The 19,765-nt window shown below is 44.9% G+C and overlaps 1 protein-coding gene across 3 annotated transcripts; it reads left to right on the top strand.

Annotated features, from left to right (window-relative positions):
• Positions 1–1,587: 1,587 nt before the first annotated feature.
• LOC136545315 (uncharacterized) lies at positions 1,588–11,142 on the top strand. Of its 3 annotated transcripts, none has more exons than XM_066537340.1 (4): positions 1,588–1,728; positions 1,879–2,057; positions 8,599–8,971; positions 9,643–11,142. In XM_066537340.1, the coding sequence occupies exons 3-4, from the start codon at positions 8,618–8,620 to the stop codon at positions 10,315–10,317; spliced, it is 1,029 nt and encodes a 342-aa protein (XP_066393437.1). In that variant the 5' UTR covers positions 1,588–1,728; positions 1,879–2,057; positions 8,599–8,617; the 3' UTR covers positions 10,318–11,142. The 3 variants fall into 3 exon arrangements, with proteins under 3 accessions (XP_066393437.1, XP_066393435.1, XP_066393436.1); XM_066537338.1 differs by having other exon boundaries at positions 9,571–11,140; XM_066537339.1 differs by having other exon boundaries at positions 1,592–1,728; positions 1,958–2,057; positions 9,571–11,140.
• Positions 11,143–19,765: the final 8,623 nt, after the last annotated feature.

Genomic DNA, 19,765 nt, shown 5'->3' with positions numbered 1-19,765 from the left:
AATTCACCGAGATAGATGAAAAGGAGTATTAGGACTATCGCAAAGGCATACTTAGAATAGATTCTAAAGAAATAAAGTATGTATGCGAGTAAACCTACACCTGCTCCTATAGTAAAGGGTAATAGATTTGGGAACTTTCAGTATTCCAGGAACCGATATGAGATCGATCAAATAAATATGGTTCCATATGCTTCAGCTGTTGGAAGCTTAATGAATGTACAAGTAAGAACTTACCCTGACGTAGCTTACGTATCCGGGATATTTTGGCAGAAGTCCAGTCCAGATATAGATCACTGGAATGGAGTTAAGAATGTCTTACAATTTTTGCAAAGTATCATAGGCCTCATGCTGAGTAAGAAAGAACAAATACTCTCAAATAGTTGTTGGTACAAATGTTAAGTTTTGACGAGATGTGTAGTGAAATTCACAGTAGTTGCTAACACTCGAAGTTGAAGTATTATTGTGAAAACGCTCCAATGAAACAGGTGTGGTGTCATCAATGATGCATACCATAGTATAGCTTGTTATGAGGCATCAGGAACATACAAAAGTGGTTAAGAGAATATGTACCCGGATTTAACAATGGTAGTCAACAGCAATAACCATTTAAAGTAGTTAACTCCTAAGACAACAGGTCAAGTGTGCTGCCAAACACATTGACATTAAGTTATATGTTGTAAAAGAGAAAATCCAGAATCATTTTAAAAGCATTGAGCATATAAGTACCAAGCAAGTACTTGCGGATCCGCTTACCAAAGGCTAACCACCCAGTGCGTTAAGAGAACACATAGTCGACATGGGTTTACGGGAAAGCCTATGATTTCTGGATACTAAGGGCCTAGTTGAGAATCTGTTTCAAAACAGAGAGGTGCATTGTAACTGTTTAATCTAATGGCAACTGATCGTGACGATGAAGCACACTCTACGCACTGATTTGCGATAGAATGGGAAAAAGATAAAGTAAGTTAAGTTTAAGTCATAAGGTGAGATCAAGGGGGAGAATGTTAGATTGATCTCCACCAGTTGGTCCGGCCAATTGGGCCCTTGATCCACGTCCTGATGGGGGCGTCCAGTCGTTCTCCTAGCTGATAGGCCCCCATCGCACAGCTATAAAGAGGAAGGTGGACGCTGGGACGCAAGTAACGAGGTTCACCGCAGCCGGCAGCGCCCTACCACGTCCTAACCCTAGTCCGATCATGAGGGTGCGCTGTGAGCGATGGGGAAGCTCCACCGCCTTCACCGCTGCCTCTAGACCACGCCTACACTCTTGCCTTCTTCGAGACCCTAGCAGGCACGTTAAGCTGCTGCTACTTTCTTGTCGACGCCATAGCCGTGGCTTTACTGGACGAGGTACATCGTCAAGTCCTCTATCTAAATTAAGTCATTATTTGCTAGCCTAGAGGTCCTACAAATTCTATCAAAAAAAAGAATAAACAAAATAACTTACCATATGCATTCCACGTAAGAACATTAGGACAAGTGACAAATCAAATGTATTTTCTTTACAAAAAAATGGAGCTTAAAACTAAATTGAAAAACGAAATCCCGTTTAAAACTAAATTGAAAAACGAAATCCCCATGGCAAACGCAAGAAACACGAAAGCAAGAACCGGAAGAAACAGCCAATATACAGAACGAGCCAGCACACCGTTTTCTCATACGGTTGGCCCCGGAATTAGGCGCCTCGATTGCTTGCTAGCCGCCGGATTAATCTTTCCCTACCCTAAGGTTGGTCGCCTTCGGTGCTCTAAATTTCTTCTCATCCGATTTTTATTTCTATTTTAGGAGTTTAGTTGGGGAAAAATAATTCTTTTCCTCTCTATTTATCTCTGTTTCTTGGCTGCCGTTCTCGGATTCTGACCTTCTAATCCATCTCAGATCGGTCGGAAGAAGAACAGCCCAATCGCGGTTCATCAGGAGTAACTCTTTTTTTTCTGTTTTCTTTTTGAGTTCCTAGATCGACAAGGCGAGTTGGTTGGGTACTTGGGTTGGCTTGCTTCAGGTGAAACTGCTGAGAGCAGATTCTTGGATTCCTTGACTTCAAAGTTTGCATGTCTGTAAGTTCTGTCCTGAATTCAGTTTGAGCTGCTGCTGTCTGTCTTTCAGTAATTCAGTTAGACATTCCAGATTTTGTTTCCTCAAATCTATGTCAAAAAAAAAAATACAGAGTTCTTGAGGTGTTTTATTTAGTGCTCACGGATCTGCAACCCCAGTATTTGGTTTGCTTAAGGTCATATCAGTTTGTTGTTAGTTTCTTGGAACTTCTTTCCACGTTGTAGTTTGGTTAGATTAGGATTAAATCAAGTCTTCTAGTCAGTTGCTACACATTTTTGGATCAAGATTCGGACAAGCAACTTGTTCCTATCTCTCTTTATTTCTTCTTCCATTTGAGTTCCTGTTTTGCCTTTCCAGTGTGGTACAGGATTAGATCTACGTTTAATTTTTGCATCCACGACTCCAGATTGAGCTTGTGTGCTGTTCTTCTTTTGCTATTAGGATTCTTGATTGTGGTTCTGAATGGTTAGGATTTAAGACATGCTTTTAGCTGAAGTTTTGTGGCATCTGTTCTGTCTAACGGGTTGCAAGCTGTTTGAATTTTTCAAGAACAGAAGTTTCCAACCTGTATGGATTATCTTCTGTTTCTGGGACCTACCCATCTGGGGAATTGCTCCTGCTTCAGCCTCTTAGCTTGAAGTCAGAGCAGTTGGTTTTAGTTATCCTGTTTAGATAATTTGGGCCACATCTAATAACATGCAGGGGATTGAATCTTTACCCCCAAGCTTGCTTCACATATAGGACCTGATTTCCTTATATTATGTAGAAATTCTTAGTTGATTCACCTATTTTTTAGGCTCATTGATTTTAATTTTTTTCCCTACATGACTGTTCGATTCTCGCCCAGCGCTCAACCTGAATATAAGGTCGTACTCTGAATTTGTGACTGGGCTTGTGGAGCTTATATAATGGATAGTTTGTGCCCTTCTAATATCTGGGGTATATAAGAAGGTTCAAGTTGTCATTTTCTTTTTCTCCTGGGCTATCTTTGACAGTAAGCCAAGTAGTTTTAAGAATACATCTCAGAGTAGATCTTGCTTCTAATGGCATTATGAATCTTTTTCAGTCATGTTTACCAAACATTTCTTGGCTCATGTTGGCAACCTTGAATGTTGGACAGCATGAACTCTGTGTCGGGGACCTAATACCAGGGTACCCCAGAAGGTGGAACCGATGACCACCGAACGTGAAAAACTTCTAGATGCATAAGGGCTCCATGTCATCCCTTGTTCGAGTGACAGGAGTTCGGTTCCGCCTCGCCCGACACCTTCGGGACGGGCTCGGTCTCGCCCGAGGGCCGAGGGATAAACTCCGCCTCGCCCGACGCCTTGAGGGCGGGCTCGGTCTCGCCCGAGGGCTGAGGGACGAATTCCGTCTCGCCCGACCCCGGAGGGGCGGGGTCAGCCTCACCCGACGGCCCAGAACGAGCCTCGCCCTGATCGTTATCTATCCCTCATAATGATGGGTACAGGACGAGACAAGACGTTCGGGTCAACCATGGCTCCAACGACCATACCCTGCGCCCTAGCAGGAAAAGGACTGCCAGGGAACGACAGGACTGATGCTTTAGACTCTTCCGGGCGCCGCAGAGCCCAAAAGGTATTACAGGTGCGTGCACCTCACCCTGTAGAGTTGTAGGCGCCGCCTTCAGCTCTGGGACACGGAACCCGACGAAGATATACGACAACCGCTACGCTCCAGGAAAGGATTTGCTATCTCCACGAACGATGGGTATTCCGTCACCACACGGTGGACCCGAGGGAGCGGCGCCCGCTTCCCGACCCCTCAGGTCCTCCCAGTCAGAAGGCCTTGACCACGGCGTTACACCGGACCCCGACCTCGCATTCTCCCAACGAGGACTCATGAGAACTTGAAGGCGTGCGGAGCAAGGCTGGGGGAGGCTCATAAGTCAAAACACTGTACTGCAGCCCATACCCTGCGCAGGGCAGCATTCTGTGACTAACCTGACATCCTACAGAGACATCGACAACATGGTAAACACTTATCTTCCTTCGCACTCATCAGAGTGGAGGACCTGACCAGGTAGACGTGAGCCACAAGACTAAGTAGAGTACGCGTCCTGGAGTCCTTACCCTTTAAAGCCGGCCCCTTCATCTATAAAAGGGGATGCGCTTCTTCCATCACGGAGGAGGGGAAAAAAAGGACGAACACACCGATAGAACTACACACTTCCACGCTGCTTGGGAACAACGTCTCAAGCAGTGCGCACCACCCTCGCCGAGACCTGGGGCTAGCTCCCTCTCTCACCTAGCTTGTAACCCCTACTACGAGCACTCAGGTGCAAGGAATACAAGATCGATCTCTCAGACTGGACGTAGGGCCTCGATTGCCTGAACCAGTATAAACCTTGTGTCTCTTTGCATCACCATCCGGGATCAGGGGCACGCAGCACAAATTCACTCGTTGGTTGAGGGACCCCCGGTTCCAAAACACCGACAGTTGGCGCGCCAGGTAGGGGCCTCTGCGTGTCAGCTTCGTCATCCTAACAAGTTCCGGATGGCAGACCCCATACGACCACTACATCTTGGCACGATGATCTGGTTCGGGAGCCTAGAGTTCATGTCTCTAGGATGCGAGTACGACATGGTACTCCTCACGCCCCGAGCCCCGCCGACCGACGTCGACATCACGCACCGGCAGCCCAGGCGCAGACGGCGCCCGGGCGGCCGCTCTTGTCACGCTCGCCAGGCGCAACGCGGGCAGGACCACCCCGACACCGCACGAGCTCATGGTGGCGCACCGCGTTCTGCCGGCACCCCATGTCCAGCTGTTGGCACAAGGTCCCTGGTTGGGGACCTGACTTGCCTGAGCATGGACATGGGTGAAACGCCGGCGGCATGTGGCGACGCCCCGTCGGTATCCCATGCCCGGCTGTTGGTTCAGAGTCCCTGGTTGGGGACCTGTCTAGCTTAAGCCTGGGCAGAGGAAAGACGCCGGTGGCGTGGAAGCGACGTCCTGCCATCAAGCTCTGCCCCGCCACCTCCTGAGGAGCCGAGTTCTTTCATCACCCCATTCGACATGTACTACTATGTGACTATGCCATTCAGTTTCAGAAATGCAGGGGCCACGTACCAGCGGTGCACCATCCAGGTCTTGGGCGAGCACATCGGACGAACCGTCGAGGCCGGCGTGGACGACATCAAGGACAAGTCCAGGAAGGCCAGTGACCTCATCGACGACTTGGAAGTTGGTGGCCCGCCCAAGTACTAAAGCATGGGACCTACAAGCTAGCCTACGAGAAGGGCGAAATCCTCACCAACAAGATACGTCGCTTCTACCCTTAAATTCCCAAGCGTCATACAATTTTCCTCGAAATACAATAAAGAAGCGTTCTTTAATTGTTCTAAATTTTTGAGGAACCCCCCGAGCCCATCGGTATGGGTTCGGCGTTACGATAACGCAAGGGGGGAGACTCGACTCTGCCTCTGTAGAACCGAGCCTCCCTCGGGGGCTAGGGGGGAACCTCCCCCCTAATCCCAAACTCTGTCACGAACTCTGACAAATCGCTTGCAAAAACCTAAGGACCGAAAGTTCGCCTCGAGGCCAAAAGGCCGGCTGAGCCGCGAGACAGCCTACGCCTCTGGGCTACGGCAACTCCCTCACCACCTTTCACCCGAGGGGCAGCTTAGGCTCCAAGGAAGTTTTTGCAAAGGACTTGTCTAAAAATGAGACAGGGGGACACCGTTTTTTAGTCGTCTTTTCAAAAAAAATTCCTACGCCGAACTCTCTCGCGTACTCTGACAAATCAATTGTAAAAAACCTAAGGACCGAAAGTATGCCTCGAGGCCAAAAGGTCGGCCGAGCCGCGAGACTGCCTACGCTTCTGGGCTACGGCAACTCCCTCACCACCTTTTGCCAGAGGGGCAACTTGGGCTCCGAGGAAATTTTTTGCAAGTGATATGTTTAGAAACGGAGCAGAGAGCAAGGGCTGGGAAACATAATAGAAAACGATTAAGATGCATATATACACAAGTACTGAAAAGGCCTCGACGGCCACAAACGTTATGGTACAATGATGTACGTCCTAATCTATTACATGACCCCTTTGACCCAGGTCAGAATACGGGGTCGCCAGCGTCGACAAACGGCGTAGGAGGAGCCACCTCCTCTTCGAACAGCCGGGCCAGCGACGTGCCAGGGGCCTCAGCCGCCTCCACCAAGCTTCATCACCTCCTCCTCGGCCTTCTCATCGTCCTCTGCCACGACGTGAATCGTGTCCGAGACCGGCAGGGAGGTCTCCGAATGGGATCCCACCGTAGGGAGGCACCGAGCCACCGAGGCCCAGCGAACGGCCTCGGCACCCACTAGAGAAACCCTCCAGTACTCTTGGAGCGCGTCTCCGGACCGCTAGCCGACCCCCAGCGAACGGTGTACGGGCCTCCACTCGGACTTACCCGATAACAGCTCAACCGGAAATGCCATCGCTCGCGCCCACCGAGGGTAGCATGGCACATTCCACCCCTCCTTCCGAGCGAAAAGGAAGCGCGAGGGTCGAATAAAAAGTCAGAAGAATCCCTGACGGCCCTCCTGCTCCGCGCAGAGGCTAAGGGAATCCTCCTGCAAAAACTAAGTCCTTCAGCCTTACCCGCGAAGGGGCCGATACAACCCCCCGGGCGACTCTACTCGAATCACCCGGGGGCTCGGGGGCTACACCCATCGGGTGCGCTCGCGCGCACCCTCCGGCAAATTAGCTTCAACGAAATCAAAAAAACCCTCCAGGCGGTTCTACCCGAATCACCTGGAGTCTCGGGGGCTACTGTCGGGGACCTAATACCAGGGTACCCCAGAAGGTGGAACCGATGACCACCGAACGTGAAAAACTTCTAGATGCATAAGGGCTCCATGTTATCCCTTGTTCGAGTGACAGGAGTTCGGTTCCGCCTCGCCCGACACCTTCGGGACGGGCTCGGTCTCGCCCGAGGGCCGAGGGATAAACTCCGCCTCGCCCGACGCCTTGAGGGCGGGCTCGGTCTCGCCCGAGGGCTGAGGGACGAATTCCGTCTCGCCCGACCCCGGAGGGGCGGGGTCAGCCTCACCCGACGGCCCAGAACGAGCCTCGCCCTGATCGTTATCTATCCCTCATAATGATGGGTACAGGACGAGACAAGACGTTCGGGTCAACCATGGCTCCAACGACCATACCCTGCGCCCTGGCAGGAAAAGGACTGCCAGGGAACGACAGGACTGATGCTTTAGACTCTTCCGGGCGCCGCAGAGCCCAAAAGGTATTACAGGTGCGTGCACCTCACCCTGTAGAGTTGTAGGCGCCGCCTTCAGCTCTGGGACACGGAACCCGACGAAGATATACGACAACCGCTACGCTCCAGGAAAGGATTTGCTATCTCCACGAACGATGGGTATTCCGTCACCACACGGTGGACCCGAGGGAGCGGCGCCCGCTTCCCGACCCCTCAGGTCCTCCCAGTCAGAAGGCCTTGACCACGGCGTTACACCGGACCCCGACCTCGCATTCTCCCGACGAGGACTCATGAGAACCAGAAGGCGTGCGGAGCAAGGCTGGGGGAGGCTCATAAGTCAAAACACTGTACTGCAGCCCATACCCTGCGCAGGGCAGCATTCTGTGACTAACCTGACATCCTACAGAGACATCGACAACATGGTAAACACTTATCTTCCTTCGCACTCATCAGAGTGGAGGACCTGACCAGGTAGACGTGAGCCACAAGACTAAGTAGAGTACGCGTCCTGGAGTCCTTACCCTTTAAAGCCGGCCCCTTCATCTATAAAAGGGGATGCGCTTCTTCCATCACGGAGGAGGGGAAAAAAAGGACGAACACACCGATAGAACTACACACTTCCACGCTGCTTGGGAACAACGTCTCAAGCAGTGCGCACCACCCTCGCCGAGACCTGGGGCTAGCTCCCTCTCTCACCTAGCTTGTAACCCCTACTACGAGCACTCAGGTGTAAGGAATACAAGATCGATCTCTCAGACTGGACGTAGGGCCTCGATTGCCTGAACCAGTATAAACCTTGTGTCTCTTTGCATCACCATCCGGGATCAGGGGCACGCAGCACAAATTCACTCGTTGGTTGAGGGACCCCCGGTTCCAAAACACCGACACTCTGCCTTCATTTATTTGCTCATCCAGATTATAGGACTCTGCCTTCAGCTCTTTTCTGTGTTCCTCATCCGATTTTTATGCATAGTGCTATCTTGGTGTCTCAATAACTTCTTTTGTTGTTACGGTGTCAACAAACACCTATTACAATACGTTGTTCAGATAGCCTACTGTCCATCTGATTAGGCATAACACCATACAAATAAGACTGTTGGTTTATTCTGATGACTTTATATCCTTGACATTCTTCTGTCAAATCATTTATTAAGGGGAACTTTGTATTCTACTTGTACGCTTTACCTAGAAATACAATACTTGGCTCTTAACAAACAAGGTCTTCATTTTCTTATCCATTCATGTTTGCATATTCTTCCCTGTGTGCTAGTGCTTCTTTTGACTTCTATTTATGGTCCACCTTTTATGTGCATATATATTTCAGGCTCAGGTTTTCGTGGGATATGATGAAGCTAAAAAGTAGACGACTTCCGTTCTATAAGGATGTTAAGCCTGAAGACTGCCGTTCAGGCTCAGGTCTTCCACATTTGGCTGCTCAAGCGAAGTTTGCAGCCATGAACATGCAGACTGAAGATGTCAAGCCTCGTCGACCAGTTGAAGTCAGACGAAGTAGATGGGTTCTTGGTGATGTAACCGAGGTGTTGGATCATAATTCGTGGAGGCTTGGGAAGATTACAGAAGTGCTGAACAATGACTGTTTTGTCATCAGGCTAGCGGGTTGCATCCAACCAAGAGAATTCCACATATCTTGCTTGAGGATTCCACATGATAGCAAGCAGTTGACTGTAGGAGACAGGGTGAGATACTGTTTAGAATTTATATTTCTAGTTAATATCTGTGAAGTATATTTGTTTCATATTCTGATTATTGTCCAAATGAAAATAGTTCCATTGCATGTGTTTGAACTTCAAACCACTGAATTACTTTTGTTTAAAAGTGAAGCTGCTTTTTTTTTGCCACGTGAGAAAATGCACCTGGACAGAAAAGGTACTTCATGAAATGAATTTTTTTCTCGAATGAAATGAATATGTCTCATTTCCAGTTAATAAAAGTTAGGAATTTGGATGCAGATCATGGACAAAGTGCAGATAGATATTTCAGCTTTTTGCATTATATGGTTTGGTTTGGTCTACTGTGAAAGCATTAACACTTGTTGAAAGTTGAAAATTGAATATTCCCTTATCTTCAACTTATTATAGACTGAACATTTTTAATATAGAAATTTTTGTGCTTCAAGAAGCGAGTGATGGTGAATCAGTGGTACCTCTCACCATGAGCATTTGCTTGACTTCAGTATCTGGCATAATAATCTCTGTACTATCCTCCCATTACCAGTGTAATTTCTTCTTTGCCTTTCTTTGAGAAAGTATTTCATCGGTATCATTCCCTTTCTCAGGTCATTCAACTGAATCAACCAATCCGATTTGCTGACTGCTCCTCTCATCACTCAAAATTTGTGATGGAACAGGACCATCAAGCCTATGAAGAGGTTGCTCACCATGCTAAGAGGAAAGCAGCCAATATTTGTGCTTCCACTGGTGCTAGAGCTGTCAAGAGAAAACTAGAAGCAAGTAGGATTCCACCTAATGATTTAGTTAGAAGAACAGGCAAGGAACGGAAAGTATCTGCATATGAATTTCGTCAGTTAACCAAGAATGAGTTGCCTCTGAAGGTGTCTGCTAGGAATGCTATCGATGGAGATCACTTTCATAGGCCTTTAAGTAGCAGATACAATGATCTTACCAAGAACATTTCTGAGATAAAACCAGTTTGCAAAGTTCTTCCTTTGTCTGAGAAACCTTTGCGCATCAGAGAAGAGAACGAGTGCTCAGTGGCTAGTTGCAGTGCAAATTACTACTGTACCAGTGATAACCAACAATCAGTCGGGACCGGCAGTTGTTTCCCTGATGATGTTATGTCTGCATGTCAATCTGGGCAGGAGATTAAGAACGCCTATGGCTCTGGTTTATTTCTGAATGTCCATGAGCTGGAGCTGCAAGCATACCAATCCACCGTCAGAGCTTTCCATGCTGCAGGACCCCTGACATGGGAGCAAGAGTCACTCCTGACAAACCTGCGCCTCTCGCTCAACATCTCGAATGAGGAGCACTTGCTTCAGTTGAGGCATCTCTTATCTCTTTGAAAACTTTCAAAAACTAATATGTTTTTTTTTATATCTGTGGATTATCTTCAACTTGTAGAGATCTCCACAGCCTTGTAGCGTCTGTTTTCCACCTTGGCGGTGTTGTATATAAAGAAGAGTTCAGAGAAATTCACCTATAGTTGCTGTACTCCACCAAAACTTTGTTGTTAGGAGTAAATGAGAGTTGCATTTTTAGTGCTTTTACAATTCAAGGAAATGTAAAGCTATCATCAAAATTTATTATGTTGATAATCAAGTTTGAAATATCAGTTTCTTCAAAGGAAGCTGAAGTATCAATTGTAGTTACTGATTTCACTCATTCTATCTTTTCTTTGGTAGTATCATTTTGTACATTGGTGGCTGTAAATGATTCACCATCTATAGTTCCTGCTTCAGATATATCCTAAGGGCAATCTTGTCAGGTTTTTATTTGGTTCAGAAGTCAGCCAAGCTGATTTTTTTCTTGAATATGAATGTAAACTGTGAATTATTTAGAGTATTTTACTAGTTTTGCATTGATGCTGCTGATGTTTCAATCTCATGCTGTGAACACACAGATTTCTGAGCAGTGGATGGATAGTACCAGTTTATGAGAAAGAGATCGCTGAAAGAGACAGTGCACTGAAGTCGTCTGAAAACTAGATGCTTGGGTTCCTTCTCTCACGTCAGGCCATCATATTGGCATGTCTGGATTTTGTAGATGCTGCCAAGAGGTGGCCCATGTCACGGATAAGACTGAGTACGTCATCAAATAACTTAGGGACTCAAAATGTGCTTATGCCCTCTTGAAGTTCAAATTCTTCTGTTTATATGCCCCCAAGGGACCATATTTTCAATTTAACTGGAAAATTGTGTAAGTTTTCTTTTAATCAAACTGTAACAGCGTTTGTCAATTATTCAGCTAAAATTTGTGCTTGTTACTTGGAACTTGTATTTATGCAGCAAGCCACTTGTTCGATTATTATCTATATCTATATCTATACCTAATAATAAAGATGTAAAATTTTCGGTCATTTTTTTTTATCCATCCATTTTTTTCGTCCACCTCCCCCTAACTACCGATAATCGAGAGTTTTTTTTCCGTCTAGACTTATATCACCGGTGCACATACGAGTTACAAAAGCTCTTGTTTAACACGATATGGAGTCTGTTTCTAAAACGTATTCTTAAGGTAATCTAGATACCTACGAATCCTAATAATCCAAATATATTGTAATATGAATAGGAATTTTAAACTAAATCTTAATATGAATAGGATAAGAGTAGGAATCTATTTCTTATATTAAACCACAACGAGTAGTTTTTTTTTTTTTTTTTTTTTTGCAGACGGTCCAGGTCTAGCAACCGATGCCCATGTTCCATGATGTTTCGAGGTGTTTGCTTTGCTCGGGCCCAGCCCAGCTAACTGGTGAAAGCGCGCGCGGCGAGGGCAGTTCTGTCAATTCGTCGAGGGCGGGGAAATTGAGGGTTTTCCCGCGGCGGACAGCGCGGGCCTGCACTTCTGCTGCCAACCCGGCCTGCGCCGGATCGGGCTGCACGGGCCAAACAGCAAACAGCGGCGGGGTGCACGGGACGCTGTTGTGTGCGCTGAGCCGCGCAGCGAGGTATGCCTCCTGTTTTTGGGTCGTAGTGTCGGTATGGCCTGGATCTGGTGCGGCGCGGCTGCACGTGGGCGCCCGTGTGGCTCCCTCACCGCATTCTCAATTCGAATCGAAGTTCACTCTCACTGAGGAAGCGAGGGTTCTGGCTTGGGACTGAAGTAGAAGTGCAACTGAACTCCGCCGCCTTCTGGTACCTAGGCCAGGTATGGCTAATAGCCTAGCTGTGGCTTTGCTTGGAACACAAGAACTAGTGGAGAAGATCTTCACGTGTCCATGTCTTGGCCAAAAATTTTGGTGTGAAATCTCCGAAAAAATGATGTTTACAAAACTCGTTAGGTCGCGGGATGCACGCTGCACAGGAACATGTGCGTTGCAACGGGATCCAAGGGACGTAGTGAGTTGTAGCACGGGTCATGAGTTCGAGTCAAAAAATAAATGAACTGTGGTAAAAAATTTTGTTTCCTAAGGAGTCAAAGATTAAGATGGTTTTATTGTTTGTTTTTACTCTTCTTATATTTATTAGAACACAAAAAAATTAGGTGGAGAAAACAATAAAAACAAAATTAGAAAATTCGAGCTAGTGTCAAAAACATCCACGAGAAAAAATTTTGAGCATACACGAAGCCAAGTAGAAAACAGTCATAACAAAAATTGGAATGTACTCTAGAAAATAGCCATTTAAAAAATCAGAACATATTTAGAGCCAAGTGAAAATCATCCAAATGAACGTAAAGCAATACATACTCGGGGCAAGTAAAAACGGACAACCCACAAAAAAGTAAAAAAAGATGTCGCACCCGGTTTTAAGAATAAAATCAGATACGCACCATATGTGAGCCCAGGAAGTCAAATCTCACATATAACTACAAATAAAGGTAATATCAAAAGACAATGCTTAAATACATAGCGTATAAGTATAAAGATTATAACCTCAGAGTATAGACAGCGGAAAGACAACTCCGATCTTCAAGTGAAGACTCCAAATCCACAGGGACAACTGACTGATTGATCACAAGCCTAATTCCTACAAACTCTAGCAACCTGGTACCCATCTGGGATTTTTCCAAATATGTGTAAAATTAAGCAAGCGTAAGTACATGTCGTACTCAACAAATATATCATGGGGTTCATGAGGCTCAAAAGGCTGACACTGGTTAACTGTGATTAGCTTTTAATGAGTCATGATTTTAGCAATTGAGTAGCAACAAGTTTATCACAAGCCCATAAACACATGATCAGGTAAGCATGAATAATGAATAGCATAAACAGTAATCATTAATGAGCATCCTCATCATCAGTGTTCATCATCATTAACCATTAGTGATCATCTATTCCGTAAATATTCTAAGGCCGCTCGTGACCGTGAGCACGGCTGATATACCAGTTTTACACTCTACAGAGGTTGTACACTTTCACTGTGAGTCATGATTTATCCTTTCGCCCGAGGTAGCTAATCTCTTGGCCCACTTCCAAGGAAGGTCGGCAGGATTCACTATAAAGCCTTTCAAAGGTTCGTCTAACAAGTTAGGGCCATTAGATTCACTCGGCAAACAGATATAGGAACCCCCCTATCGAATGGCACAATTCCATCACGGCTATACACATAAGAGTAGAGGTTGTCCTATACCCGATTCGACAAACCATTCTTACACCAATAAAGGTAACCACTAACAAGCTAGAAAAGATCTTCATACTGAGCTAAAGCCAGAGCCATGTAGCCCTCACAACTGTACTGTAAGTCATGTATGATCACTTACAGATAAGTCCTTAGGGAGAGAAATCTAGAGCACCATAAAACAGCCCAATGCTCTAGCCCCCTTGTTCCATGTTGCTAAAAAGCATCTTTTAGTGTTCATTGCATATACCATTAGTCAAGTTATAAGATCATGGTTTTAATTGAGCACTAGCATCATACTACCCAATGCAATACCCCATAGGTATCAAGGCATAAGGTACAAAGTACTAGGAATTCCTTAATGACAGTCAAAGTGGACACATGCAGTATGAATTAAATGATTAAAGGTGAATAGGTAACAAGGAAGATCCCATGCTATACTTGCCTTAAACATCGATCCTTCGGTAAGCTTTAATCTCCAATGTTCTTTTTCTTCTTGATCACCACGTATATCTCACCGACTGGACTTAATCATAAAGCACCACACAAGCATCCATACAATCATACACGAAGCAAACAATAGATCTAAATTAGAACAGTACATCAATCATAGAAAAATAAGTAAAAGAGTTTGAAATACGATTCTACGTATCGCTACGAACACACAGACGCGAGAGGCACACTAATCAGAGCTACGGTTAAAAAACTACCAAGAGATCTGCTCATAAAACTATTAGCTTCATGTGTTTTATTTATATAAAAACATATATAAGATATTGTATAGATAATATAATTTAAGTCAAATTTAAGTTTGAATTATAATACTAAAGTAAAACAAATCATATTTTATTTATAAAACCCAATTGCATAAGTATTATTCAAATTAGAGTTTAAACCATAAAATTTTAGAAATAGTGACATGGTAACCACTGTTACAAACACATAGATCTCGTTGCTATGAATCTAACGCAACTTGAATGGACTAAAACGGAGTTAAAACGCAGAAGATATGAAATAAACAAGATTTCCTTTAATAAAATAATAGATTAAATCTAATCATGAATTTTAAAAGTTGAAAACCTACTTAACAGTAGTATTAACATGTAGATTATGAAATTACGAACCTAACGCAATTTGAACAGATCAAATCGGAGTTAAAGCGGAGAAGTTATGGCTAAAACAAAATCAGTGGCAAATCTGTAAATAAGTGAAAATGTATTTTGGATCTAAACCGAAGAAACTACGCTTTCCAAAGAAGAAAACGTGATCTATGATTGCGCTATGGTCTGCGGGTTGATTTCAGAAAACATCGGGGCGCTTTTGCAAAATTCCTAGACGAAGGGGTATGGATGAATATCGGCCGTCGGATCAGACGCGGGCGGTCAAGATTGGATCAGCGGTGGAAGAGGCGACAGTGGCCGGCCGAAACAGGGAAAATCACGGCGACGCACCATGTCCGGTGACGAAGCTCGGCGACAAAACTCAAAAACGACCCTACGGTGCATGGTTTTCGATGGAGAAGACACGGGAGGATAGAGGAGATGGCGAACTTACTGTGAAGGATTGCGGCGGCGCGGAGCAAGTGGAGGCAGCATGGAGCTTGGCACAGCGGACGGCTCATCGATGGCACGGACAGCGCGGCGGCGACGACGACGGCGACGGCAACGGCGAGAGAAAGAGGAGAAAGATATAATTTACTACACGAGGGATTTCCCAAACTAAGGGCTCCCCTTACGGTAGTTTTGGTGTGCTTTGCACAAGGGGTTGGTTGATATATATAGGAAGAAAAACTCCCCACATCCACGTCAACTAGCGATATGGTACTAATTGATGTTACACCCTCCATATTTACTAATGGGCCTAAATAATCATTAAAGTCCATTAGTAAATAAATGCATGGGCCTTTAGGATTTATTAAGATTATTGCACATGGGCTTTGAGCGTTGGGAAAAATGAGAAATTTATTATTTTCAGAATTAATTAATTTCGTGGATAAAATAATTCTAGAAAAGTCTAGAATTGATATCTAAGCCACGAAAATTACTCCGAGACCTCCGAAAATTGGGGGAAAATTCCCAGAGACACTTTGGAACATGATGAACCCAAATAAAGTATTTGGAGCTCATAAAAATATTGTTGGGAACTTAGAACATAAAGATTAAGGTGAAGGAGATAGAAATTAAATTCCAGAAAGAAGCTAAAAAATTCCTAGAGATAGATATTCGTCTCCTAAACGTATAAAAAACACACATTTTGCACATAGAAACACGAGGTGCGACCGACATGAATGCAACAAACATGTTTCTACCTTATGATAGATTTTAAATTAATGAAAATTTTTATTTTCCTATATTTTCATGAGCACAAAAATTCACAAATAAATCATTTCAACTCTATTTTCAAAAGTGGCAAATTTTAGGGTGTTACAAAAGAACAGAAAAGAACCAAAACAAAGAAATTATACCCTTCTTTTCTCTTTGTTAGATTTCTATTTTTTATTTTTTTGCATTTAGATTAAGATTCTTATTCCGGTTACTCGGAGTTGGAGAGATCTAATTGGATTAAGATTCCTAATTGTCCATATTATTATATTTTTCCTATTTGATTAAGATTCCTATGCACCCGAAATCAGAGAGATCTAATTCGATTATAATTTCTAGTTATAAAAAGAGAAGGCCTACTGGCGGTTTTTCACATTCATAAAATTAGTTAAGGGATGATTGGACAAAAAATAGGTGGAGAGAAATTTTGCCTCTTTATTATTAGTCGCAAAATTGCCCATGCGTTGCAACGGGATTAATAAAACATTATACTATTTTTTATTCGACCGAAGATTTAGTTGTAAAAGCAATGATTGTTTATATCAAAAGATCGAATTTTGTTTAGTGTGCAAACATCCATGGCAGGTGTGGTTCGTCTCCTCCACATTGTAGACCTCAAACACTGCTACTATATTCTCGAGCTGGCTCATGCAGGGCATGACGTCCTTCCTACATACTTTTTGAAGAGTGCCCTCACACTGTGCCATAACGTTGTTGCTTTTACTGTAATGCATGATGCAAGACAAGGTGTGCGCGTGGTCGGAACGCTAGCACCACACCTACATTACTACACTTGGACCTTTCACAGCCACGTCATAACCACCATCGCAGTCCAATTTCAACCTCGGCAGTAAGCTATCGGCAGTGATGATCATAGCCCTCACCGTTGCTATCTGAGACCATCTATGGTGTACACTAACACCGCCGCATTGGCCTATGATCCATTTGTGCTAAGGTCCTTACTTCTGTCGCATTGGAGCATGACCCGCCTATGTGGGTATGCACTAGCACCGCCACATGACTTATAATCCATCCATGATCAGATCTTTATTCCGTCGCATTGGAGCATGACCCGCCTGTGTCAAGGCGAACATCACTGTCGCTTCAACGTATGAACCGTCTGGTCATAAGGCATGGTCACCGTCACATGTAAGGATCCAGATTGAAAGGTTAGACCTACCGAAAATATCAGCAATACATAGACACAACTGACCTTGATCTCCATGGATGGACATTGCAGGACCTGGTGGCCTAAGAATTTTTCTCCATGTCTTTCTCTCCATATCAACAGAAACTATCTAGGACACCTCCAGCATGTGCATAAAACCATTAAGAAACACAGTTACTGTGGGTGACTGCCACGTTAATCCACCTAAATCCAGTGTCTACCACGGACCCCTCAATTTAAGCAAACCAACAACGAGGTCCCCAGGAGCGCACGTAGCAACTCCTCTTTAGGATCCGTTTGAGAGAGAGAACACATCACAACAGTGCATAGATCACATTACAAGTTCAAAGTATGAAGGTTTACAAGTCTTAGTTCACACACTTAGTTCATCACACGATCACATTGCATTCTACATCGAAGTCTAGCGGAAGTCTTTCAACATAACAAGTTTATGATAACTGATACATGGGTGTGCCTCAGCCATGTATCTACGGAAAGCAAGATCCTTCACCACTCCTGATCCGGCGAGGAGTCGAGAGCATAGAAGAATCCATGCACGAGGGCTACGATACCTGCAAAACTTAAGATCACACAAGGTGAGTACTTGAATGTACTCCGCAGGACTTACCCGATATAATAAACAAGGATTATGCATTTGGGTAGTAGCAAGGAATGCATAACTTTGCATAAAAGCAGTTGTGCTAAAACATAAAGGTGATCTATGACGTAGCAATTGGTAAGCATGGCATAGATGAACATGTTAAGCATTAACAAGCGGGAACTCGATCTTCCACGAGTCCTGATCTCCGAGCATCGACTCTAGTCCGTATCTAGAAGTAGAACTTATTGCGTTCAATCTTTTATACTCTATAGAGGGGTACAAGTTAAACCCACTCGAAATAAGGGATATCGCCCATAAGACCCGTCGATACAGAAGGGATATCTCGATGCCTCAACATTTCCCCAACCCAGCCATAATGTCCGACGAAAGGTTCAGCTTAGATGCCCGATCAATGTCCCGAACATTCTCGACCGACGCCATCCCCCTTGCTAGTTTCATGGATAAGACGGTCACGATCAGTTACTTAGCTTGTCACACCATTGGCAACAAGTGGTATGTACAGTTTTGTGTTCATACTCACTACCATGGATACACGGTCCTTAACTAGTAAGCAAGCTATGTCATTCAAGAGTCCCACTCTTGCTATGACCATACCCCTTGCCAACCACAGTTCATAACATTCCCAAGTGGAACAAGTGTTGATCCTTTCCCAAGGTGTTGCTTAGTGGGTAACCATCCTATCATCGCGTGAGTAATGAGAAACCCATCATTAGCTCAACTTCTAAGATCTAAGCATACTAAGCATGGTTGTTAAACAAGACACATAGGGTTGATTGGTGCGACAATGTATGGATAAGGCTTGACATAGGTAAATCCCTCCCGGTTCACTAGTCATATAGTAACATAGCAATGCAGTAGATAAACATAGTTCATTATGCAATTGTAAAGCATAGGGATGCATAGGGGCCTGCCTTGAACGTCGTTGCTAGGCTCGATGGCTTCTTTCTCCTAAGGCTCCTCCTCAATAGGTCCTTTAGGAATTGGGTCATCTATGCATGCATGACGCTTGATGAGCGAACTGCATAAAGTAAGTGCTCATGCTATGCAATGCTTCTTAGTTGATTAAGCTTAGGTGACACATGAGTGGGTGTGTAGTTAGATACTAGTGATCTGCTGACTAGTGACTATCGGATAGTCCGGCGTGGTTGTCGGATGGTCCGGTGGTTACTGGGACTTAATGGGATATTGGCTCTCTAGGTCCATCGGACTCTCTGAACTTAGGTCGGACCCTCTGGTATGAAGTCTGTGCTCTTAGGAATCTCTCTATGTAAATGGTGATGCTGTCGGAAGGTTCTGTCAACTATGGCAGACCATCTGTTAGATCAAGTCTATATGGTGTTGTGGGCTACTAAGGTTTCAGGCTCCATCGGATACTCCATGTGAGTGATGGATCATCTTTGGGAACTTGCTGCTTTTGGGTTTCTAGGCTATAATTCAGCTGATACTCTAGAATATCGATGGATACTCTGCTATACCAAAACCATGATCTAGGTTCTCTAGACACTCCTCTGTCTTGGGCATATAACTCATTGGACGCCCTGATGTAGTGATGGACACTCTAGTGGGTTATAGGCATGTTCTGTGCAAGTGAGCAGTGACACATTCAGTACTGACAAACACTCTGCTAGTGATGTCGGACTCTCCGCCAATACTGACAGTGAACACCTCGTAGCAACTCGAGATCCTAATCTTCACTAAAGTTGCTTGCATGTGCAAACCATCTCCAGGGTAGACTTCAAGGGTTCTATAGAACATATCTAGTTGGTTGGTTCTAACTACATTGGGTGCAAACTAACTCTAGGCCACAAATCGACATTTCCTAGGTTTTGGCTCCTCAAGACACAATCCTATGTTTGGCTTGGTTAGATTCTTACCAAAGGCTGCAAACACAAGGTACCAAGCTCTCCAAGAGGATGGAGCAGCTGGATCTCCTACTTGGTGACTCGAAACCTCCTTCTTCTTGCTTCCTTCTCCTCCTAGCTCCTTATGGCAAGGGTGAGAGGGCTCTTCCCTATTTTAACCCCTACCTCGTGTGGACGACGGCCTCTAGGTGATCTCCATGGCCATCTCTTGCTGCTTCCAAGCTTCAATCCCATCTCCTTTCTCCTCCTTTCCTTCTCC

This window comes from Miscanthus floridulus, chromosome 3, assembly GCF_019320115.1.
Source record: "Miscanthus floridulus cultivar M001 chromosome 3, ASM1932011v1, whole genome shotgun sequence".
NCBI lineage: Eukaryota > Viridiplantae > Streptophyta > Magnoliopsida > Poales > Poaceae > Miscanthus > Miscanthus floridulus.
This window is presented reverse-complemented; position numbering and strand designations above follow the sequence as displayed.

Coding starts and splice junctions, on each gene's coding strand:
- LOC136545315 (XM_066537338.1), top strand. CDS start 8,618: ATGATGAAGCTAAAAAGTAGACGACTTCCGTTCTATAAGGATGTTAAG. Junction 8,972..9,570: donor AGTTGACTGTAGGAGACAGG/GTGAGATACTGT, acceptor TCCCTTTCTCAG/GTCATTCAACTGAATCAACC.